Source organism: Ahaetulla prasina, chromosome 3 (genome assembly GCF_028640845.1).
Source record: "Ahaetulla prasina isolate Xishuangbanna chromosome 3, ASM2864084v1, whole genome shotgun sequence".
Classification (NCBI taxonomy): domain Eukaryota; kingdom Metazoa; phylum Chordata; class Lepidosauria; order Squamata; family Colubridae; genus Ahaetulla; species Ahaetulla prasina.
Window position 1 is genome coordinate 218,988,961 of NC_080541.1, and position 25,999 is coordinate 219,014,959.

The 25,999-nt window shown below is 42.4% G+C and overlaps 1 protein-coding gene across 1 annotated transcript in view; it reads right to left on the bottom strand.

Annotated features, from left to right (window-relative positions):
- The window catches only part of GATA5 (GATA binding protein 5), a 49,737-nt gene that overhangs the window by 16,336 nt on the left and 7,402 nt on the right, over nucleotides 1-25,999 (bottom strand). Inside the window, exons 2-3 of the mRNA XM_058176712.1 lie at nucleotides 17,806-17,818; nucleotides 3,213-3,382 (exon numbers count right to left, since the gene is read on the bottom strand). Of these exons, the coding sequence (XP_058032695.1) occupies nucleotides 3,213-3,382; nucleotides 17,806-17,818 (183 nt within the window). The remainder of the gene's footprint in view (nucleotides 1-3,212; nucleotides 3,383-17,805; nucleotides 17,819-25,999) is intronic.

The window sequence follows — 25,999 nt, forward strand, 5'->3', positions numbered from 1 at the left end:
GAAGTTCAGGGAGGAAACAGTGCTGAGATTTCTCCTTATTTAAAAAGGGGGTTTATCTGCTCAGCGTTTATCTACTAAAGCCCAGCTGCGGGGAGGCACATATCAGGTTTTATCCTCTAGCTCCGTACAATTCCTCCTCCCCTACTTCTACTACAAAACATACTTTCTCCCTCCTCCTCCTCCTCCTCCTGCTTTCAGTTCTTCGCACTTCAAAAGGCCAAAGAGGACATTATCAAGACTCTGGAAAGTTCAGTGTTTTTAAATTTCAGCTGTGGGGTTTCAAGGACGAGGGGATATTTTGGAAGCCCATGGTATGAGCTATTCTCCAAACAACTGAAAGGAAAAAATAAAAAAGAGGCTACGATCTTGAATGTTTGGTGAATAACCCTGGAAGATGTACACACGTACATACACACACACACACACACACACACACACACAGAGAGAGAGAGAGAGAGAGAGAGAGAGAGAGTCTGCTAGAATGAAGTGTGAAGCTCTGAATGGCAGATACACAGACTGTTTGCAACTTTGTCTTGGCCCTTGGTTCAGTGGTGAAATCCAATTTTTTTTACTACCAGTTCTGTGGGCGTGACTTGGTGGGCATGGCAGGGGAAGGATACTGCAAAATCTCCATTCCCTCCCTACTCCTGGGGAAAGGATATTGCAAAATCTCCGTTCCCACCCCTCTCTGGGGCCAGTCAGAGGTGGTATTTGCTGGTTCTCCGAACATCTCAAAATTTCTGCTACCGGTTCTCCAGAACCTGTCAGAACCTGCTGGATTTTACCCCTGCCTTGGTTCCCCCCCCCCGACCGAACTAGGGGTCAAGTGTGCTTTCTGAAAATGTGAAATCTGAAAAAAAATGACAACCAAGAAGCTGGCTTGTTGGTTTGATGGCCCCACTTTTGCAGAGCAAGAACAATTATTTGGGGGTACAAATGTTATAAAAGCATTTGGAATTCTCCTTCCTTTGATGCAGTGAATGTGAGACCTGTATATAGATATAGGTCCTTGGAATTATAACCATTCACTAACTGTTCAAAGTTATAACAACACTGGAAAAAGTGACCAGTTATCACACTTATGACCGTTGCAGCGTCCCCATGGTCACGTGATCAAAATTCAGAGGCTTGGCAAGTGGCCTGTATTTATGACGGTCGCAATGTCCTGGGGTCATGTCATCATCTTTTGTGACCTTCTGATAAACAACAACAATGGAGAATCCGGATTCACTTAACAACCTCAATGATTCATTGAACAACTGTGGCCATAGGGCAAAACTCATTTAACAGCTGTCTTGCTTAGCAAGGGAAATTTTAGCCTCCATCGTGGTTGCAAGTCCGAGGACTACCTGTATTTAAATACTAGTGGTTTCCCAATTGGCAAATTGAAGGTGAGTGGATTTTCAACTCCTAGAATTCTCAGCAATGTGACCATGCAGGCTGGGGAAATCTGGAAGTTGAAGTCCACGTCTTCTAGGTTCTATCATATCGCAAGATCTCAAATGGACAGCTAACATCAAAAACATCATTAAAAAAGGACAACAAAGAATGTTCTTTCTGCGCCAACTCAGTAAGCTCAAACTGCCCAAGGAGCTGCTGATCCAATTCTACAGAGGAATTATTGAGTCTGTCATTTGCACCTCTATAACTGACTGGTTCAGTTCTGCAACCCAACAAGAAAAACACAGACTTCAGAGGATAATTAGAACTGCAGAAAAAATAATTGCTACCAACCTGCCTTCCATTGAGGACCTGTATACTGCACGAATCAGGAAGAGGGCCGTGAAAATATTTGCAGATCCCTCGCATCCTGGACATAAACTGTTTCAACTCCTACCCTCAAAACGACGCTATAGAGCACTGCACACCAGAACAACTAGACACAAGAACAGTTTTTTTCCCGAACGCCATCACTCTGCTAAACAAATAATTCTATCAACACTGTCAGACTATTTACTGAATCTGCACTACTATTAATCGTTTCATAGTTCCCATCACCAATCTCTTTCCACTTATGACTGTATGACTTGACCATCAATTGTGTTGTAAATGTTGTACCTTGATGAACGTATCTTTTCTTTTATGTACACTGAGAGCATATGCACCAAGACAAATTCCTTGTGTGTCCAATCACACTTGGCCAATAAAAATTCTATTCTATTCTATTCTATTCTATTCTATTCTATTCTATTCTATTCTATTCTATTCTATTCTATTCTATTCTATTCTATTCTTAAGGGTTGAGGCCAAGGTTGAGAACCTCTGCTCTAAAGGCAACGTTAGATGCTTTTCATCTGATTGGGCAGGATCACCTGTCCCCTTACTATTTCAGAGTTCCGAGAACTCCAAGCCTGGAAGTCCCGTTTTTGCCTCACAGCCTGACATTGTCATGGCAGTGGAACACATGCTAAAAGATATCCCAAAGGTGCTTTTTTTTTCAAGAGGCAACTGGACTTTCTGGTTTTTCTTTGAAAAGACTTTTCACTTCTCATCCAAGAAGCTTCTTCAGCTCTGACTGGATGGTGGGAAATGGAAGGATTTAAAACCCCCATGTAGGCAGCTGGTCATTTGGATTCTTTTAGAGAGTCCTTGAGGCGACTTGGAGGTTTATCTGTGTCCTCAGGGTCACCTGAGTAGTACAAACAGATGTGGGGCCTTCTTGGAACTCCTTCCATCCCCCACCAGCCAGTTAGAGCTGAAGAAGCTTCTTGGATGAGAAGTGAAACGTCTTCAAAAAAAAATCGGAAAGTCCAGTTCCCTCTTGGAAAAGCACCTTTGGGACAACCATGACCTGGATGACTGAGAATCTCCACAAGACATGTTAGAGATACTATCACAATAGAATAGAATAGAATAGAATAGAATAGAATAGAAGAGAAGAGAAGAGAAGAGAAGAGAAGAGAAGAGAAGAGAAGAGAAGAGAAGAGAAGAGAAGAGAAGAGAAGAGAATTTTTTATTGGCCAAGTGTGATTGGACACACAAGGAATTTGTCTTGGTGCATATGCTCTCAGTGTGCATAAAAGAAAAGATACCTTCATCAAGATACAACACTTACAAAATGATAGTCATAGGGTACAAATTTAACACTTAATGATACAACACTTAATGATAGTCATAGGCTACAAATAAGCAATCAGGAAACAATCAAAAAGTCTGGAGCGTCCTTTAAACATTACTAGAAAAGCAACATCTCAACATGAGTCAAGTCTTACCAGTCGTTTCTGTGGCTTGATGAGAGGTCTGTTGATCCCGTTCATTTTGTGATAGAGGCCACAGGCATTGCACAGATAATGCCCTGTGCCATCTTTCCTCCATAACGGGGTGGACATGGCCCCACAGTTCACACACTCTCGGCCGTCCCCGGGAAATTCCTCCAAGAAATCTGAAAAGAGGCAGGCAGGGGGGAGAGAATGGTAAGAATTGAACTTTGGGTAGCATCATGTCAGCCCTTTCAGGAACACCCATCTAGGAAACCAAGATTAGAATAGAATAGAATTTTTTAATTGGCCAAGTGTGATTGGACACACAAGAAATTTGTCTTGGCACATATGCTCTCAGTATACATAAAACAAAAGATACCTCCATCAAAGTACAACACAATTATGAATGCAGTTAGAATGCTGACCGTGAGAACAATGGATCAATGGAACCACTTGCCTCCAGAAGTTGTAAATGCTCCAACACTGGAAGTTTTTAAGAAGAGAATGGATAACCATTTGTCTGAAGTGGTGTAGGGTTTCCTGCCTGAGCAGGGGGTTGGACTAGAAGATCTCCAAGGCCCCTTCCAACTCCGTTCTGCTCTGCCCTACCTCTATATTGTAAGGGTCAGCAAGAGAGGGGCGAAAGTCACTTAACCCCCAACTTGCTTAGCAATAGAAATTTTGGTCAAGTCAAAGACTAGTAAAGGTAAAGTTTCCCTCACACATACATGCTAGTTGTTGCCGACTCTAGTGGGTGGTGCTCATCTCCGTTTCAAAGCCGAAGAGCCAGCGCTGTCCGAAGACGTCTCCGTGGTCATGTGGCTGGCATGACTCAACGCCAAAGGCGCACGGAACGCTGTTATCTTCCCACCAAAGATGGTCCCTATTTTTTCTACTTGCACTTTTACGTGCTTTCGAAACTGCTAGGTTGGCAGAAGCTGGGACAAGTAACGGGAGCTCATCCCGTTACACGACAGCACTAGGGATTCGAACCGCTGAGCTGCCGACCTTTCGATCGACAAGCTCAACGTCCTAGTCCCTGAGCCACCGCGTCTATCTGGATCTAAATATACCAGTATTTCCCAACTTTGGCAAATGGAAGTTGAGTAGCCTTCAACTCCCAAAATTCTCAGCTATGTTTACTGTGGAATTCTGGGAACTGAAGTCCAGTCCCCTTCAATCTGCCAAGGTTGGGAAACATGGAAGTGTACTGATCACTAGGAATCAAATTTTGCCCTAAATTGTGACTGTTAAGTCAAGGATTACAGGTAACAGGAATATTAAGAAACGAGATCAACCTTTCTGTTGCATACGAAAAGAAAGCAGAGGCGAAAAGACGGCTGGTTATTAGAACATCTGCTCCCCACTGGAAGACTCTGCAGATGTGAAGATTTCTCCTCCCACCCTTTCTCTGTAAGAACTATACCAGCTGGAAAATTTTGAGAGCTGAACTCGTCCATCTAAAAGGAACACAAGTTCACCACAGGGCCTCTGGTGGCTCAGACTGCTAAGACAGTCTGTTATTAACAGCAGCTGCTTGCAATTACTGCAGGTTCAAGCCCCACCAAGCCCAAGGTTGACTCAGCCTTCCATCCTTTATAAGGTAGGTAAAATGAGGATCCAGACTGTTGGGGGGCAATAAGTTGACTTTGTATATAATATACAAATGGATGAAGACTATTGCTAACATAGTGTAAGGCGCCCTGAGTCTTCGGAGAAGGGCGGGATATAAATGCAAATAAAAATAATAATAATAAATAAGTAATAATAAAAAAGTTAAAAATATTGAAGATGCCTACCGGCCGTCCTGACAAAAATATTTAAAACTTGTACAGGTAGCCTTCGACTTAGGACAGTAACTGAGCCAGGCAATAGCACTTAGACTTATATAGCGCTTCACAGTGCTTTTCGGCCCCTCTCTAAGCAGTTTACAGAGTCAGCATATTTGCCCCTAACAATCTGGGTTCCTCGGAAGGATGGAAGGCTGAGTCAAACCTTGAGCCTGGTGGGATTTGAACTGCCAGATTGCAGGCAACCCTGGCAGTCAGCAGAAGGAGACTGCAGTACTGCACTCTAACCACTGCGCCACCGCGGCAATTACAGTTGTAAGTCATGGCGGTCATAAAGTGAAATCAGCATGCGACCAGACCCATTTTTACAACTTTTTTTAACGGCAATCAATAAGTTTATCGCAGCAGTCGTTAAGCGAACCCATTCTTCACTATGGGGCTGCTTTTTGTTGTAAACCAGAAGTAAAATGATAGCAAAACCATCATAAATCGCAGTCACATGACCCCGGGGCACTCCGAAAGGCAATAGATGCAGACGAGTGACAAAAATGAGATCAACGTGACTAGAGGGGCAGCCGTCGGAACGTTAAATTGTAAGTAGCTTTTCAGGGGTCTGTCATAACTTCAAACACTTGCTGAGTGACCGGTTGTAAGTCGAGAACTACCTGTATTTTCTTTTGTTATGACTAAAAATCAGTTGATGTCAACAGCCTGACTCTAGGACACTGCAACCCGTCATAAATGTGAGTCAGTTGCCAAGCATCCAAATGTAAATCATTAAGGATCTGAGGCAACCAAATGGATCTGAGGAGAAATACTATTTGATTAGCTGTCGAAACCTCGCTTTTAAAAGTGCTGCTAAACTGGAAGATTTTGGCAGGGAAGAACCCAGTAGAAAGCAAAAAAGGAAAAAATATTTTTTTTATCTGAAGGAGGGAGGATTTTTTGGTCACTGGCAAAGAAAGAAGACAAATAGGACTGACAGTACAGACTGAAATGTTTTTCTTCTTTGCACGCGAGAGTTAGGTTCTCGCTTTCGAACACGGAGACACAAAGCAAAAAGTTAATGATTACGAACTCTCCTTTGCAAATTCAGTCCTTGCAGGGCCTAAATTCTACATGCACACTTTACACACTCACTAAGGGCGCAGAAGAAAAGTTCGGAGGACAATAAAGGACAGCCTGAACTGCTTCCTTCCGAAGAGTCTGTGCTTGTGTTTTTTGTACCGAATTGGGTTATATGTGGACTACTTAAAAAAATTCTCCATCCGATTTGAGGGCAGAAGGAAAAGTGGGAATGATTTCTCCAAGCGAAGGAGGAAATATCCCACTTCTGTTCTCAGTATGCTACAGTAAATGTCGCTACTAAAAAAGTCCCTGTGGAGAAAAAAATATTTTGGGGATTGAATGGAAAACAGGGAGAGCCAGTGAGTTTGCACACCGCTAGATATATATATATATATATTTAAGGATTTTCATCTTTGACCAGAAGTGGGGGAATCATGGCCCCTTTATGACTTGTGGACTTCAACTCCGAGAGTTCTTAATTCTAATTCTGGGAGTCCCCAAGTCATAAAAGAGCTATTGTTCAACCACCTCTGATCTAGACTAAATGCTTCTCAATCTTGACCATTTGAAGATGTGTGGACTTCAACTCCCAGAATTCTCCAGTCAGCCACTGGAGAATTCTGGGAGTTGAATTCCACACATCTTCAAATGGTCAAGCTTCAGAAATATTGCTCTATAATAATCATGGCTAACCTTTTTGCCATCATGTGCCAGGAGGGGGGCGAGGAGGGGGTCGTGTGTGCACATATCTACACCCATAATTCTATGTACCCCGCCCCCGCATATGCACACGTGATGGCCTAATAGGCCCATTTTCCACTCTCATCTGGCTCCAGAGCCTCTCTATGAGTCTGGGGAGGGCGAAAATGGCCTTCCCCATTCCTCCGGAGGCCCTCCGGATGCCAGAAATGGCCGATTTGCCAACTTCCAGTTGGACAGGAAGTGATTTTTTTGCTGTCCCCAGCCTCCAGAGACTCCTAGAGAGGCTCTGGAGCCAGGTGAGAGAAAAACGGGCCTTCCCCGCCACCTACCAGGCCTTCCGGAGGCAGGAAACAGCCTGTTTCCCTACTTCTGGTGCGTCTAGAGGGCCCAAAAATCAGCTGGCTGGCGCACGCATGCGCTCTGGAGCTAAGCTCGCATGCCCACTGATATGGCTACATGTGCCATCAGGGCTCTATAATATGTATGGGCCACCTGTAATGAAATAAGGTCATAAAAGGGGGCACAACTCATTTTAACAACTCTTGTCGCTTAGAAACAGAAACCTGAATTGTGGTCGTAGGTCAAGGACCACCCACGTATAATGCAACATATGCCCAAGATGTTCCCAATATAAATAATTGACAGAACAGTTCGCTTAGTGACTGTTCAAAGTTACAACGGCACTGAAAAAAGTGACACGAGCATTTTTCACACAACCATTGTAGCATCCCCACGGTCACGTGACTTACATTCGGATGCTCGACAACTGACTCACATTTATGACAGTTGCAGTGTCCTGGGGTTTTGTGATCCCCTTTTGTGACCTTCTGAGAATGAAATCCACTGGGGTGGGGAAACCAGATTCACTTAACAGCCCTGTCACTAATTGAACTACTGCAGTGATTCACTTAACAACTGTGGCAAGAACAAGAACAAGTAAAATGGGTCAAAATTCACTTAACAACCTTGTTACTAATTGAACTACTGCAGTGATTCACTTAACAACTGTGGCAAGAACAAGAACAAGTAAAATGGGTCAAAATTCACTTAACAACCTTGTTACTAATTGAACTACTGCAGTGATTCACTTAACAACTGTGGCAAGAACAAGAAAAAGTAAAATGGATCAAAATTCACTTAACAACCTTATTACTAATTGAACTACTGCAGTGATTCACTTAACAACTGTGGCAAGAACAAGAACAAGTAAAATGGATCAAAATTCACTTACCAACAGAAATCATGGATTCAGTTCCAGTCATAAGTCGAGGACTACCTGTATTAATTTAAGATTAATAATGATTATTTAAGATCCCATTATTAATCTTCAATAAGTGTATTCTTAAAGAATACTGTAACCCACAAACACAACCTGTTTTCTAGAAGTTGCACTTTTTAAGATTGTTACCCATGTAGGAAAGTCATAACATGAGGACTAGAAGAATGTATAATCTGTTTATCCAACTGACCTCAGTGCCTTTTAGACTGCATAGCAACCCAGGCCCACCCTCCTGGCATAGATTCTGCTTTCTTGAAAGCAATTCCTCTCTTGACAAACTCATTTAACCAATTAGATTAGATTTAGATTTATTAGATTTTTAAACCGCCCTTCTCCCGAAGGACTCAGGGCGGTTCACAGCCATAATAAAACAATAATTATGTACACAATAAAACAATAATTAAAAAACTTATTGAATATCAGGCCAACATTAAAACCACTTAAAACCACAAAAACCCCATAAAATTTACATCAAAATATTAAAAGCTACTAAAAATTTCTATGCCAGTCCTGCACGAATAAATAGGTAAGTCTTCAACTTGCGGCGGAAGGTCCAAAGGTCAGGCAGTTGACGGAGTCCTGGGGGAAGTTCGTTCCATAGGGTAGGAGCCCCCACAGAGAAGGCCCTTCCCCTGGAGGCCGCCAGCCGCCATTGCTTGGCTGACGGCACCCTGAGGAGTCCCTCTCTGTGAGAGCGCACGGGTCGGTGGGAGGCAATCGGTAGCAGTAGGCGGTCCCGTAAGTAACCCGGCCCTAAGCCATGGAGCGCTTTAAAGGTAGTAACCAAAACCTTGAAGTGCACCCGAAAGACCACAGGTAGCCAGTGCAGTCTGCGCAGGAGTGGTGTTACATGGGAGCCACGGACGGCTCCCTCTGTCACCCGCGCAGCTGCATTCTGAACCAACTGGAGTCTCCGGGTGCTCTTTAAGGGGAGCCCCATGTAGAGAGCATTGCAGTAATCCAAGCAAGAATGTTTCATTTAGCCACATAAATTTTGGGCTCAGTTGTGGTCGTAACTTGAAGATTATCTGTACGTCATGAATTTGAATAGCAATTTTCCCATGGGCTGTCTTAGCCTCCTTAAGTTGGGAAATACGTTCAAATGAAAACGTACTAGCTGAATGAAAAAATTGTCCTGTTGAAAGACCAGGTATAAAATCATGTCATCTACACCAGGGATCCCTAGCCTTCCCCTCGCATCTTCCCCGTCAGTGGACGGGCACCTGTCCATGGGATGCCAGAAACCAGTCTGTGCAAACAAATGAAGTCCCATCCGTGAGATGCAAGCAGCACTCAAAAACCACATCCAGGTCATATTTAGCCGGTCCGGACCGGTTCAAGCAAACCGGTAGCAGAAATCTGCCCTATGTCTTGTTACTTCTCTCCTTTTGACCCAACTTGGATGATTTCAAATAGCCAGAGCAATGTTCAACCTCAGCAAACCGGTAGCAGAAATCACGGGAGAGCCCATCCACCTGCTCCAGCTCTATGCCGTCCTATTTAGGCATGTTTTTTTGAGGCCGGGCCCATGCACGGAAGGTGTGCGCGTGAGCAAAAGTGCATGCGCGGAAGATTGGGTGCATGCGCAAAGCGAACATCTACGTGGCGAACCGGTGGTAACAAAATATGAAACCCACCACTGACCACGTATTCAGCAAGGAGATTTATCAATCCTTGATTGGTAAGTCTATCTTATATTAGTAATTGGCTATGGGCCCAGGACACGGAGAGTGGGTGTGAATATACAGTAATATATTCAGACAGCCGTGTTTTTGTTATTTATTGTCCCAAGTGAAGATGGCTAATTGAACTCATCAAAGAATACAATGAAACATTTCACAAAAAGACAGAGGTTGTTTATCAAGCTGGACTGTTGCAATAGAAATACAGAAAAAGCTATGAAAATATACCAAAATCTGGCACCATCAGAAGTGGATGACATTTCAGATATACACTCAAAACTCTTTACTGCTTTCTAGTTCTCAGGGAGCAATAGAGACTAGTCTTCAGGATATCAAAAACAAACTTTCTCTTAGTGGTTTACTATCTGACAGCTGGAACCAAGATGGTACAAAAGATAGAAACCCAGAAAGGTTGCAAGTCCTACTGACTTCCATAACAGATATTTTTTTTTTTCATAAAAAGTTTTATTTTTACGATCATATCAAATAATTCATCCAATGTACAGTTATATACAATTAGTCGGGCTTGCCCAGTCACCACCCCCCTTTTTAACACTCTTCCCTCTTCTACCTCTTTTACTTTCCAACCTTCCTCTCCTTCTCTTATCTACATCCGCTCCTCCCTCCACCCTACACCTTCCTTCTCCCTCTACTATCCCTCTTCCTTCCTCTTCTCCTCTTTCCTACCTCCTACTCTCTCTTTTCTCCCCCCTCACCATTCTAAAATGGTAACTATGCAGACCCGATCCTACATTAATTATATTTCTTCAATAATCCCTGTACATTAACCATCACTCCATCTCTACCAAACCCCCAATTCCCTCCCCTTACCCCCACCCCCATCCCGACTTCCCAGAACAAAATGCAGGGTATCAAAACTAACAATCATAATCCAAAATAATTCCTAAATTATAATCTCTAGTCACACCACACTTAGTCACACTCTCAATTCCCCTCTCCTTCAAAAATATATCTAATACAAAATATTTCCTAAATGTACTCATATGCTATTCAATATTTTTTTTTTATCTGGTACTTATTTTAAATATAATCAATCCACATTTTCCATTCTAGAATATATTTTTCTAGTGTATAGTCTTTCAAGTAAGCGGAGATTTTTGTCATCTCTGCCAGATTTGATACTTTGAGTGTCCATTCTTATAACAGATATTTATTAAGGGCCTCTGGTGGCTCAGCAGACTAAGTCTGTCTGTTATTAACACAGCTGCTTGCAATTACTGCAGGTTCTAGTCCCACCAGGCCCAAGGTTGACTCAGCCTTCCATCCTTTATAAGGTAGGTAAAATGAGGACCCAGATTGTTGGGGGGGCAATAAGTTGACTTTGTATATAATTATACAAATAGGATGAAGACTATTGCTAACATAGTGTAAGCCGCCCTGAGTCTTCGGAGAAGGGCGGGATATAAATGCAAATAAATAAATAAATAAATAATCAATTCAAAAAAGATTTCTGCGGAAAATCTCCACAGTATCAGTTCCCACCGATCTACACCATACCCGAAGCAGCAAAGGGCAGGATTTTTCCTATCTCGAAATGTGGATGGAAGGATAGAGAGTTCAGTTTCACCAAACATCCAGATCTGGAACCACGCGAGCCGAGAAAAACCATAGCCTGGTATCAAATTACTTGCTACTTTATTAGCCTGAAAAATCTGAGTCACATTGACCCAAGGAGAGATAACCTGAGAATATTACTCCAAGCGCTTCAGCAGCCACTAGTAACATAGGAATATTCACATTATATTTCACCTGCGTTCACACAGCATTTCATAAAATCTTATCCTCAAACTAGACGCAGTTACAGGTAGCCCTTGACTTATGACCATTTGGTTTAGTGACCGTTTGAATGGCACTGAAAAAATGTGATTTACAAAAGCCAGATTTGCTGTACGATGGCGTGATTCACTTAGCGACTGCAGGGGTTCGCTTAATAATTGTGGCAAAGAAGGTGGTGAAATATCTATTCATTCATTTAATGACTGCCTTGCTTAGCTACAAAATGCTTAGTTCCCAACTGTGTTTGAAAATGAAGGCTCGCCTACATAGGTAGTCCTCGACTTACTGCAGTTCGTTTAGTGACCGCCCAAAGTTACAACGGCACTGAAAAAAGCGACTTATGAGCCTTTTGCAGACTTATGACCATTGCAGCATTCCCCAGGGCCACACGATCAAAATTCAGATGTTTGGCAATTGGTTCATATTTTAAGATTGCAGGAATTGGGTATGACTAGTCTATTGAAAAGAAAGACTAGGGGAGACATGACAGCAGTGTTCCAATATCTCAGGGGCTGCCCCAAAGAAGAGGGGGTCAAACTCCAGAAGTTCCGAATGTTCCAACACTGGAAGTTTTTAAGAAGAGACTGAACATTTGTCTGAAATAATATAGGGTCTCATGCCTGAGCAGCGGGTTGGACTAGAAGACCTCCAAGGTCCCTTCCAACTCTTGTTATTTTAGGTTCTATATGCTATGTGGGAATGGCAAGCAGAAAAGTTGTGATGAACAGATTGCCTCCTCTAGTCATGTGATCACATTATGGACATTTTAATAAGTTTTTTAACTGATGTTTTATTTTTTATTTATATGTATATTTTTATTTGGCTGTGAACCGCCATGAGTCCCTAGGGAGATAGGGCGGTATAAAAATACGGAAAAAAAAAAATTAAGCAACTGGCTCTCATTTATGGTCATGCTGTCCCATGACCACAGTTTAAAACTTACTTAAACACATAAAATGTACAATTTAAAGCAGAAAACATCCCATTACAAACAATGGATTCACTTAATGACTGCTGTGGTCGCTTTTATGTCTGCCATGGTCCCTTAACAATCCCTGCCAAAAAAAGGTTGCAAAATTGGACATGAGCACTTGATGGCCCACTGAGCAAATGACAGGATTTACAACTGTATTTCCAACACAATTTGACCACAGTTAAGTATTTTATTGTATTTAAAGTTGTTGCCTTTTGACTTAAAAGAATTCTGAAAAGTTTCCCCAACCCAGCTGATATTGTGAACAGAAACCCTTGCGATGATTTAATTATGAAGAATTCTTTTTTTTCCAGTTTGGGTCGATTTCTAGAAATAATAATTGTTCTTGACTCTACATTTCCAGAATAATCAGGATTTCAAGCAAGCCATTATCCAGGTCCCATAAAATCATAAATACCTATTTGTCACAGACAGGCAGTGGCCAGAGAAGACAAACTTCCTTTAAACAACCACAAAGCTCTAAAAACAAACAAAGCTTCACCCATTATATATACTCTTCCTCAATGATTCCTGCATCTACCTGAAGAAAATAAAGGATTCTTACTGGGTTTTATTTTGTGGGTTTTTAAAGTTGTAAGCTACGTGGAGTGACCTCTGTGTGAATTGGGCAGCCGTATAAATTTATATATTAAATAAAAATAAACAAGTGCCGATAAAGGAGAATATTTGTAGCTCGGGGCTGAAATGGGTGGACTTTGGGACTCTCTGAGCTTGGTTGTTTTTTTGCAGATGTTTCATTACCCAAATATTGATGCTGTTACCTAGTTTAGAATAGAATAACAGAGTTGGAAGGGATCTTGGAGGTCTTCTAGTCCAACCCCCTGCTTAGGCAGGAAACCCTACACCGCTTCAGACAAATGGTTATCCAACCTCTTCTTAAAAACTTCCAGTGTTGGAGCATTCACAACTTCTGGAGGCAAGTTGTTCCACTGATTAATTGTTCTAACTGTCAGGAAATTTCTCCTTTTAAGTTGCTTCTCTCCTTGATTAGTTTCCACCCATTGCTTCTTGTCCTGCCCTCAGGTGCTTTGACTCTTTCTTCTTTGTGGCAGCTCCTGAGATTTTGGGACACTGCTATCATGTCTCCCCTAGTTCTTCTTTTCATTAAACTAGACATACTAGACATACTCATAAAATGTTGTACCTTGATGAACGTATCTTTTCTTTTATGTACACTGAGAGCATATGCACCAAGACAAATTCCTTGTGTGTCCAATCACATTTGGCCAATAAAAAATTCTATTAGAATTAGAATTAGAATTAGAATAGAATTTATTGGCCAAGTGTGATTGGACACACAAGGAATTTGTCTTGGTGCATATGCTCCCAATGTACACAAAAGAAAAGATACCTTCAACAAGGTACAACATTATTCTATTCTAGACAGAGTTTGGTTAATGAAACCATCTGCAAGAAAACAGCCAAGCTCAGAGATCACCAAAAACACCTCAAATAAATAAACATTTACTCTTATATTCTGTTACCTTCCACTTTTAGGAGGCACATTAGCCTACTTTTTTCTCCTTTCTGATTTCAACACATTAACCTATTCTTTCAAGCATTCCCCTTGGTTAACTCCTCTTCCTTTTCTTCTAACCTCCACAATAATTATCTTGTCTACGCAAAGGCAGAAACGAATGGCCGTTGACTTCTCCGGAGGCACGGAGGGTGCCTTACTAAAACTTCACACACTCACGCACACACACTCCAAGCAACACCCCGCCTCCCCCCTTTTTTGAATGCAGTTTGCAAGGGCCGGGTGACACGCAGCCCCGGCTTGGTTGTAAAAATAAATGATCGAGATGATGTTATTGTAAGATGATAAAAGGGGAGGAGGGAGAGGGAGGATGAGGAGACTTCCCTGATTTCAATCAAACCATGTTGCTTGTTGACTGCTGGCGACAAGCAGACTGGACCAGGCCTGCTGGAATGTCTTGGCTGACGGAGAAAGTCCGCATAGACTGAACTCTGCGTATCAATCACTCCGACAGCTTAGACCTGACAAATGACAGACTCTCTACAGAAGTCTCTCTCTCTCTCTCTCTCTCTCATTTTCCCTTTCTCATTCTCCCTCTCTCCCTCATTCTCTCCCTCATTCTCTCTCATTCTCCCTCTCATTCTCTCATTCTCCCTCTCTCTCTCTCTCTCTTTCTCTCTCCCTCTCTCATTCTCTCTCTGTCTCTCTCTCTCTCATTCTCTCTCATTTTCCCTCTCTCATTCTCCGTCTCTCATTCTCCCTCTCTCATTCTCATTCTCCCTCTCTCTCTCATTCTCTCTCTCTTTCTTCTTTGTGGCAGCTCCTGAGATTTTGGGACACTGCTATCATGTCTCCCCTAGTTCTTCTTTTCATTAAACTAGACATACTAGACATACTCATAAAATGTTGTACCTTGATGAACGTATCTTTTCTTTTATGTACACTGAGAGCATATGCACCAAGACAAATTCCTTGTGTGTCCAATCACATTTGGCCAATAAAAAATTCTATTAGAATTAGAATTAGAATTAGAATAGAATTTATTGGCCAAGTGTGATTGGACACAAGGAATTTGTCTTGGTGCATATGCTAATGTACACAAAAGAAAAGATACCTTCAACAAGGTACAACATTATTCTATTCTAGACAGAGTTTGGTTAATGAAACCATCTGCAAGAAAACAGCCAAGCTCAGAGATCACCAAAAACACCTCAAATAAATAAACATTTACTCTTATATTCTGTTACCTTCCACTTTTAGGAGGCACATTAGCCTACTTTTTTCTCCTTTCTGATTTCAACACATTAACCTATTCTTTCAAGCATTCCCCTTGGTTAACTCCTCTTCCTTTTCTTCTAACCTCCACAATAATTATCTTGTCTACGCAAAGGCAGAAACGAATGGCCGTTGACTTCTCCGGAGGCACGGAGGGTGCCTTACTAAAACTTCACACACTCACGCACACACACTCCAAGCAACACCCCGCCTCCCCCCTTTTTTGAATGCAGTTTGCAAGGGCCGGGTGACACGCAGCCCCGGCTTGGTTGTAAAAATAAATGATCGAGATGATGTTATTGTAAGATGATAAAAGGGGAGGAGGGAGAGGGAGGATGAGGAGACTTCCCTGATTTCAATCAAACCATGTTGCTTGTTGACTGCTGGCGACAAGCAGACTGGACCAGGCCTGCTGGAATGTCTTGGCTGACGGAGAAAGTCCGCATAGACTGAACTCTGCGTATCAATCACTCCGACAGCTTAGACCTGACAAATGACAGACTCTCTACAGAAGTCTCTCTCTCTCTCTCTCTCTCATTTTCCCTTTCTCATTCTCCCTCTCTCCCTCATTCTCTCCCTCATTCTCTCTCATTCTCCCTCTCATTCTCTCATTCTCCCTCTCTCTCTCTCTCTCTTTCTCTCTCTCTCATTCTCTGTCTCTCTCTCTCTCATTCTCTCTCATTTTCCCTCTCTCATTCTCCGTCTCTCATTCTCCCTCTCTCATTCTCATTCTCCCTCTCTCTCTCATTCTCTCTCTCTCTTTCTTTCTCTCTCTCTCTCTCATTCTCTCTCATTCTCCGTCTCTCATTCTCCCTCTCTCATTCTCATTCTCCCTCTCTCTCTCATTCTCTCTCTCTCTTTCTTTCTCTCTCTCTCTCTCATTCTCTCTCATTTTCCCTCTCTCATTCTCCGTCTCTCATTCTCCCTCTCTCATTCTCATTCTCCCTCTCTCTCTCATTCTCCCTCTCTCATTCGCTTTCTCTCTCTTTCTCTCTTTCTCTCTCTTTCAGTCTCTCTCTCTCTCTCATTCGCTCTCTCTCATTCTCTCTTTCTCTCTTTCTCTCTCTCTCATTCTCTCGTTCTCATTCTCTCTCTCTGTTAACATGTGTGTGTGTGTGTAGAATGGAGAAGGGTGAGAAGTCACCTTTCTCTATCCACTTTACAGCTTTATACCTCTACCAAATCCTGACTTAAAGGCAAGGACAAAGAAGAGAGGTTCAACTTGTCTATGGAGATTCTCAGTTATCAAGGTCCTGGTTGTCCCAAAGGTGCTTTTTTCCAAGAGGCACTTGGACTTTCTGGGTTTTTTTTCTTTTTCTTCGAAGACATTTTGCTTCTCATCCAAAAAGCTTGAAGAAGCTTCTCATCCATGAGCTGAAGAAGCTTCTTGGATGAGAAGCAAAACGTCTTCAAAGAAAAAAGAAATCCCCCAGAAAGTCCAACTGCCTCTTGAAAAAAGCACCTTTGGGACAGTGGGGCCAACTTACTTTCCAAAGCACCAGAAGGCAAGGCAAGAAACAATGGGTGGAAACTGATCAAGGAGAGAAGCAACCTGGAACTAAGGAGAAATTTCCTTGACAGTGAGGACAATTAACCAGTGGAACAACTTGCCTCCAGAAGGTGTGGGTGCTTCATCACTGGAGGTTTTTAAGAGGGGATTTGACAGCCACTTGACTGAAATGGGTATCTCCTGTTTGAGCAGGGAGTTGCACTAGAAGATCTCCAAGATCCCTTCCAGCTCTATTCTAGTCTAGTCATCCTTATTCTCTACTAGAATATGCTGTAGGCCCATGATGGCGAACCTATGGCATGCGTGCCACAGGTGGCACATGGAGCCATATCTGTAGGCACGCGAGCGTTGCCCTAGCTTAGCTCCAGTGCACAGGCGGCCAGCTGATTATCGGGCCTTCCGGACCCACCGGAAGTTGGGAAACAAGCCATTTCTGGCCTATAGAGGGCCTCCGGTGGGGGACCATTTTTGCCCCTCCCCAGGCTCCAAGAAAGCCTCTGGAGCCTGAGGAGGGTGAAAAATAGACCTACCATGCCCACCGGTAACCTTTTCGCCGTCGCACGCACGCAGTCGGGGGGAGCGCCGGGGGGCATTGAATTATGGGTGTGGGCACGCATGTGCACCAACCCCCCCCCACACACGCGACCTCCCGCTTTTGGCACAGGACGGCAAAATGGTTAGCCATCACTGCTCTAGGCAAGGGTTTGAATCAACGCCATGTTGATTCATCCAGAAAATTCATTTGGAATTGAGAGAAGAGAAATGGATGGATGTCCCAGGATTAACAGAGTTGGGCCAACAACCGAAGCAGGGATGACCATCACGTGCTTCCAGGTGGCCTGAGAGGGCATGAGACATCTTAATGTCATTATTCCACGAAAACCTTCCCCCAAATAGCAAGTGGAAGCTGTCAATTTGTCATCAAAGCTGTGGGCTATAGCTCAACTCCTCACAGCCCTGATGGGAATGAAGACAGAACAGCCCAGAGAAGCCTTGTAGCTCCGTTCTGATCAAAAGCTGAGAAAATTTACCTCCCAGGAAAGTCTGGTTGGGCCTAAGCAAGTCATGGGTTCAAATAATTAATTCCAGAGTGATTTAAGCTGCCAAAACTCAGATTTTCCAACCAGTTTTTCCAAATTGTTTCAGAAAGCTTTACTTCAAATCCCGGTGGGCTTATTTATTCACACGCATGAGAGCCCTTTTCTCAAATCAATTCCAAACGTGTACAGGGAGTTCTCGACTTACAACCATTCATTTAGTGACCGTTTAGTGAAGTTACAATGGCAAATGTCTCACTTAACAACAGAATATTTTGGGCTCAATTCTGGTCGTAAGTCGAGGATTACCTTTATGGATTTTCTTGAATCAAAACTTCAAATCTCCCGGAAAATCCAGATAAGGGGCAACATGTAAGCGGCCCAGAAATTTTGACTGTATTCTGTGACACCACAGTTTTGTATGGTACAATGTGGTACAGGCAAGGGCAAAGGAAGGAAGATAGCAGTGTTCCCAATATTTAAGGGGCTGCCACAAAGAAGAGGGGATCAACTTACTCTCCAAAGCACCTGAAGGCAGAACAAGAAGCAATGGGTGGAAACTAATCAAGGAGAGAAGCAACCTGGAATTAAGGAGAAATGTCCTGACAGTGAGAACAATTAACCAGTGGAACAGCTCACCTGGAGAAGTTATGGGTGCTCCATCACTGGAGGTTTTTAAGAAGAGATTTGCCTGAAATGGTATGGGGGGTTTCCTGCCTGAACAGGGGGTTGGACTAGAACAGGGGTCTCCAACCTTGGTCCCTTTAAGACTTGTGGACTTCAACTCCCAGAGTCCCTCAGCCAGCTTTGCTGGCTGAGGAACTCTGGGAGTTGAAGTCCACAAGTCTTAAAGGGACCAAGGTTGGAGACCCCTGGACTAGAAGGCCTCCAGCTCTGTTATTCTGAACGATGAAAAGATGGTATAAGGGGAGGGGGGGTCGTAATTCTGTCAGGGTTGAATCCTACTCTTAAAATCGGAAAAAGCTGCTGTTGTTGCACACGGGACTTTGTGGCTGTGTATTTGTGGAACACAGAAGGCAATTTCTTCTACTACGTGTCCTGCCAAATAAACCCAAGGTTATACCAAGGACGAGCCCTACAGCAACACCAGGAAGGTGGTGGCAACCCAAAAGGGGAGCAGATGGAAGAGAAGCAGGAACTTTTGGAAAACCAATCCATCACTGCCACCCCCGACAGCAGCAACATGTTTTTTTGCAAAACAGCTTTGTGCCAAGGAAAACACAAGCCTTGTGCCATTTTTAGAGTTTAGTGAAGGATGATTTCTGTTGGAAGGGGTTAAGTGCTGGCCCTGAATACTCCATTTGACCCCGGCTTGCCCTGTAAATGTTGTAGATTGAGGAGGGGGCAGAAAATCCAAGGCATTCTGCTCAATTTCAATTACTGACCTATCATAAGGAATGCCAGTTTGTTCTAGCGTTTTAAGACACCAAGGCAGAAGCCAGGAGGCTATGAGTTATAGCACTGCCTTAGGCATGAAAGCCGGCTTGGGGTGGGGGTGGGGGTGGGTTTGGACCAATCACCAGGAGGACTTGAGTTCTAATCCTGTTTTCAACATAAAAGTTGACCGGGTGACTTTTGGGTCAGTCCCTCTCTCTCTCTCTCTCAGCCCTAGTCACCTCACAGGGTGGTTGTTGTGGGGAAGATAGGAGGAATATTAGGTCTGTTCACAGCTTTAACTTAGGTGAAGGAAGGAAGGAAGGAAGGAAGGAAGGAAGGAAGAAAGAAAGAAAGAAAGAAAGAAAGAAAGAAAGAAAGAAAGAAAGAAAGAGGGAGGGAGGGAGGGGGGAAGGGGAAGAGGGAGCAGCAGACTAGACTAGACTAGACTAGATTAGACTAGACTAAGGAATAGAACAGAACAAAAGAGAGCAAGGACTAGACTAGACTAGACTAGACTAGACTAGACTAGACTAGACTAGACTAGACTAGACTAGACTAAGGAATAGAACAGAACAAGGAATAGAACAGAACAAGGAATAGAACAGAACAGAAGAGAGCAAGGACTAGACTAGACTAGACTAGACTAGACTAGACTAGACTAGACTAGACTAGACTAGACTAGACTAGACTAGACTAGACTAGACTAGACTAGATTAAGGAACAGAACAGAACAAGGAATAGAATAGAGTAGAGAATATAGTAGAGAATAGAATAGAATAGAATAGAATAGAATAGAATAGAATAGAATAGAATAGAATAGAATAGAATAGAATAGAATAGAACAGAGTTGGAAGGAACCTTGGAGATCTTCTAGTCCAACCCCCGGTTTAGGCAGGAAACCCTGTACCATTTAAGGCAAATGGTGGCCCAATCTTTTCTTTAAAACTTCCAGTGTTGGAGCACCCACAGCTTCAGGAGACAAGTCGTTCCACTGCTTAATTATTCTGTCAGGAAATTTCTTGGTTCTAGATCAATTATGTTTGGAAATAAATGTCCCTATTGTTCACCAAGCTACATTTCCCCGCTCTGTTCGGTATATTGTGAGTAAAACGCGTATAAATATATAATCCTCGATTTACAATCTTTCATTTAATAACCGTTCAAAGTTACAACGGCACTAAAAAAAAGTGACTTGTGACAATTTTTTCACGCTTACCATTGCAGCATCCCCATGGTCACATGATCAGAAATAACAATAAAAATTAGTTTTTTAAAAAAATTCAGACGCTCAGCAACTGGCTCCTATTTACGACGGCCGCAGTGTCCCAGGGTCATGTGATCCCCTTTTGCAACCTCCTGACAATCAAAGTGATTCACTTAACAACTGAGATAAGAAAGGTCCTAAAATGGGACAAAATTCACTTTTAACAACTGCCTCGCTTAGCAACAGGACTTTTGGGCTAAATTGCCATCGTAAGTTGAAGACTACCACTATGGATGTTTTTTTTCAATAGGATTCCTTCCATTCCGAGTTTCACCATCCAGGTTATATTTTATCTAGGAGACCGCATCTTTAACAGTGGCTTCTTTTCTGTCTAAACTATTAACTAGCATCAATTTTTTTTTCCCCCTGGTTAAAACAACATCCTTGCTATGACCCGAAGGTTATTGAGTCAATTTAACCCAGGAGAGAGGTTAGATTAATTTTAATTAAAATGGTTCGTTTTCATGTGACCCTTGATTCTGCTTAAACTGAGAAAGTGAATAATTGCCATTCACTTCCAGCTGATGCTGGGGGGGAAAAAGAAGTCGGATTTAAAGACAAGACGCCAAGATATTGAAAAAACAAAACAAACCCAAAATTCTCTTGATTTGTCATCCAATAATTATTCCGAGCAGAGCAAATCTGGAAACTTATTTCATTGATTTTTTTTTTCTCTTTTGCCTAAAATATTTTTATTGCTATTGTTATTCTGGATAGTGTGCCTTAAAGCAGGAGTCACCAACCTTGGCCACTTTAAGACTTGTGGACTTCAACTCTCAGAGTTCCTCAGCCAGCAAAGCTGGCTGCGGAATTCTGGGAGTTGAAGTCCACAAGTCTTAAAGTGGCCAAGGTTGGAGACCCCTGCCATAAAGGTAGAAAACATTGGAAGAAGAATTGACCAGATCTTGAACAGTAAAGACAGATACAGTGGTGGGTTGCTCCCGGTTCAGTCCGGTTCTTGTGAACCGGTAGTAATGGTGGTGGGAGGCTCCGCCCACCCACCCCGACATCATCACTGACGATCTGCACATGTGCAGAAACTTCTGCACGTGTGCATGCGCTCCCATTGCAAACTGGTAGTAAAGATAAGTGAAACCCACCCCTGGACAGACAGTCCTCGAATTACAACTGTTTAGTGAACATGTGAAGCAACCACAGCACTGAAAAAAAGTTGACTTTTCGCCATATTTCGCACCATTGCAGCATCTCCATAGTCACGCGATCAAAATTTGGCGACAGACTCATTTTTATGACGGTTGCAGTGTCCCGAGATCATGTGATTCCCTTTTGTGATGTTCTGACAAGCAAAGCCACAAGATTCACTCAGCAATCATGTTACTAGGAACTGCAGCGATTCACTTAACAACGGTGGCAAGAAAGGGCGTGAAATGGGGCTAAACTCACTGAAAAACTATCTCGCTTAGCAGAACCTGGGGGTCGATTGTGGTCATAACTCGAGGACTACCTGGATCTTAATTCTGCCAACGCCCTGCGAATGCCAGAAGATTTAATCTTCTTTCAGCCTGGTTCAAGCCATAAAGAGAAGCATTTTAACTATAATAGAAGTTAATAGAAGTTATTTAACATCATCCTACACATAAAACAGTTTCCTTCCAGGCCTTGGTAATCACGCCTTTGATTAAACATTTTGCACGGTAATCCCAAAGGTTTTTATCTTTACAGTTAAGAACATCTGCTGAAGATGGTACCACAGAAGACAAAATACATAAAAATGTCTAGGGAGGAAAAAAACCCAACCAACCCAAATAAATCCAAACTAAATCTTGACCTCCTCTCAGTCTAGCTAGAAGTAAAAAGGGCCTCCACTCAAGTTTACACGGATATAATCCTGTTATTTTCTTAGCCAAGGGATAGAAATTGTTTTGTCATTGTCCTTTGAGATCACCCTTCTCCTTCAATTTCACAGTCTACAGTCTATGTTGTCACCCATCCAAGTACTAACCAGGGCTGATCCTGCTTAGCTTCTAAAGAGAGAAGCTAATATTTGCTCAAAGGTAAACTTTGAATAAGGAAGAGGAGAAAGAATTAGTTCACTATTCACACAATTCATTATTATCTTGTATCTAGTGTAATTCAAGCATGCCCATTATTCACCAGCTGTTTATCTGGATGCTTTTCTTCTTAATGAAATTATTTCTTCTTATCTCAACTCTATTGGCTGTTTACATCTAAATCTGCTCCAACCCTAAACTTTGAAACTGTTTTTTCTCATTTAAATGTCCTGAATCCAGCTAAATAATGTTGGAAGATTTGAAAAAAAAAATAGCAAAAGAATATATATGAAAGAAACCAATTATGCACTCATCAGAAAAAAGAATATGCAGGGTTACAAGATAATTATTGTGCAGCTTTTAAGTGATACACTTCATAGTTAAAGCTATTTAAACCACCCAATTCAAGGAATGTAATTTTAGAGAAAACTATTATCTTTATTTTAAATTATTTAAATTTTTTTTAAAAAAGAGGCTTGTTAAATTCAATGTCATTTTCATTTTGGATTTTCATTTTAAGGCATAGATTAAAACACTGGTGGAAGTAATCGTGTAAATTTTTAGCATACTGCAATACAACACTTCCAAATATGCAATATTTGATTTTGGCTGAAAACTGGAAATAAATGATATATATAATGGGGGGATTCATGACACATAAATTGTTTTTTTGCACATTTGAATAAAATAAAGTAAAGTAAAAGAAAATAAACACTATTTTTATCCTGTAAAGATGTAACTTCATTAGTATGCCACAAAAATCGTTAAAGGAAGGTGGGCTACACTTGGGCTAATAAAAACTCCCACCAAAGAGTATATAGATTTCGTTTGAAGAATTAAGAGTGGGAGTGGGTGGGAAAAAATAACCTGATGCATTTTTCATAGAATTAATTTCCATTTAAGGGAATTTGAGATTTCAGCTTCCAATTCCCTGGGCATCAGACTGCAAATTCTTTGCCAATTGCACTGTTCTACACAATCGTTATTAAGACGCCCGTGTTATTTAAGACAGAACCTTAATGCAATTTTTTTTTTATTTCGTTCGATTTAAGCGAAAAGAGGCATCGCAAATCCGGATTCCGAACCAATCCCGCAGACAGGGAAGAAAGTAAAACAAACAAACAAAAAACGAAACAACACCAAAAACAATATTTTCGAAAAATTTTCTTGTTTCGGAGCTTTTAAAAAAAATTGAAGAGGGGAAAAAAAACACCACCCGGGGGGAAATATTAAATCGTTTTTTAAAAAACGGTTTTTTAAGATTTGAAATAGGGACCCCGAAATCTCCACGTTTTTGAAAACTCCCCTGCGTCAAACAGGACTTCCAACACTGAGGGGGAAAAAAAGTCTACGAAATAAAATATTTTTTTTTTCTCTTTTTCTCTTTCTTTTTCTCCTCCTTCAAACGGGCAAATGGCAAAATTGTGGGGGAACGGTCTTGAATTCGACGGCGCGTTTCGGATTAAAAAAAAAAGAGAACAAGGCAGCGAAGAGGCACGAATAAGGCGGAAAATCAGAGGTGCCCCAGACGCCAACAAAACCCGACAAAACTGTGACCTCGAAACTCTTCAAAAGGGGGCTTGCAAAACCAAACAACAACAAATCAACAAACCACGCACGACGAGCCGCATCAAAGGGGTGGGCTTCACACACACACACACCCAAATTAACTTAAAGCCTTCCTTTTATTAGCCCCCCCCCCTCCTGCCCGTTTCGGAGGTTCCTCATCGGAGAAAACTCCTTGCGTGCTTTCTCCGGTCGTGTGAACCGAAAGCCCAAGCGCCTTCCCGTGTTTGTGTGGATTTTTCAGGCTCGCAAGCGGATGGATGCCACGGAGGGCAAGGCTTGTGGGGGGGGGGGGGGACGAGGGCGGTGGTGGAGGTGCGGAAGATAGTCCACGAGATTTTCCTGTAAGTGATTTAGGAACTTTGGTTGGCTTCGAAAAGTCATTTTCTCCCTCTATAAATTACTTTTTTAAAAAAAAACCGCGAGCGGCTATAAATCTGCTTCCCTTCGTTGAAACGCCAACCACGTCACTCCTGAAGTCAGCATAAAGACAGATAGTCGGCGAAGTTTAAGGGGTTGAAAGGAAAACTCTCATAGCTCCTTCTCCAGCCACGGTCGCTGTTTTAAACTTTTGTAAGTTTAAAAAAACGGAGAAAAGTAATACCGAAACGGCTAAATCCACCACCACCCCTCTCCGGCAGTATTGCCACCAGTTTCCCTGCTCCGTTCAATGGGGAAAAAAGTCTAGGGAATTTTATTTGGAATAAATATAAGGCTAAGAATAGGCTGGCAGAAGGAGGAAACTTACAAGGGCTCGGCCCTTATAAGTTATTTTTTCCTGTACCCGTTTTAATTTTGCTTCTCACACACACAAACACACAGTTCTTTAAATGCACAGCCCTCAACAAGCCATAGTCCTTCCCCAACTATACAGGCTTTTGTATTTTCATATTTTTTTTAAAAAAACAAAAAACAAATTTGGCTTCAACTAAAATTGAGAACCATCAAGATATCCAAACCTTTGGAAGAAGCATTTTCAATGTACAAGCTTTAAAAAAATTGAAGAGGGGAAAAAAAACACCACCCGGGGGGAAATATTAAATCGTTTTTTAAAAAACGGTTTTTTAAGATTTGAAATAGGGACCCCGAAATCTCCACGTTTTTGAAAACTCCCCTGCGTCAAACAGGACTTCCAACACTGAGGGGGAAAAAAAGTCTACGAAATAAAATATTTTTTTTTTCTCTTTTTCTCTTTCTTTTTCTCCTCCTTCAAACGGGCAAATGGCAAAATTGTGGGGGAACGGTCTTGAATTCGACGGCGCGTTTCGGATTAAAAAAAAAAGAGAACAAGGCAGCGAAGAGGCACGAATAAGGCGGAAAATCAGAGGTGCCCCAGACGCCAACAAAACCCGACAAAACTGTGACCTCGAAACTCTTCAAAAGGGGGCTTGCAAAACCAAACAACAACAAATCAACAAACCACGCACGACGAGCCGCATCAAAGGGGTGGGCTTCACACACACACACACCCAAATTAACTTAAAGCCTTCCTTTTATTAGCCCCCCCCCCTCCTGCCCGTTTCGGAGGTTCCTCATCGGAGAAAACTCCTTGCGTGCTTTCTCCGGTCGTGTGAACCGAAAGCCCAAGCGCCTTCCCGTGTTTGTGTGGATTTTTCAGGCTCGCAAGCGGATGGATGCCACGGAGGGCAAGGCTTGTGGGGGGGGGGGGGACGAGGGCGGTGGTGGAGGTGCGGAAGATAGTCCACGAGATTTTCCTGTAAGTGATTTAGGAACTTTGGTTGGCTTCGAAAAGTCATTTTCTCCCTCTATAAATTACTTTTTTAAAAAAAAACCGCGAGCGGCTATAAATCTGCTTCCCTTCGTTGAAACGCCAACCACGTCACTCCTGAAGTCAGCATAAAGACAGATAGTCGGCGAAGTTTAAGGGGTTGAAAGGAAAACTCTCATAGCTCCTTCTCCAGCCACGGTCGCTGTTTTAAACTTTTGT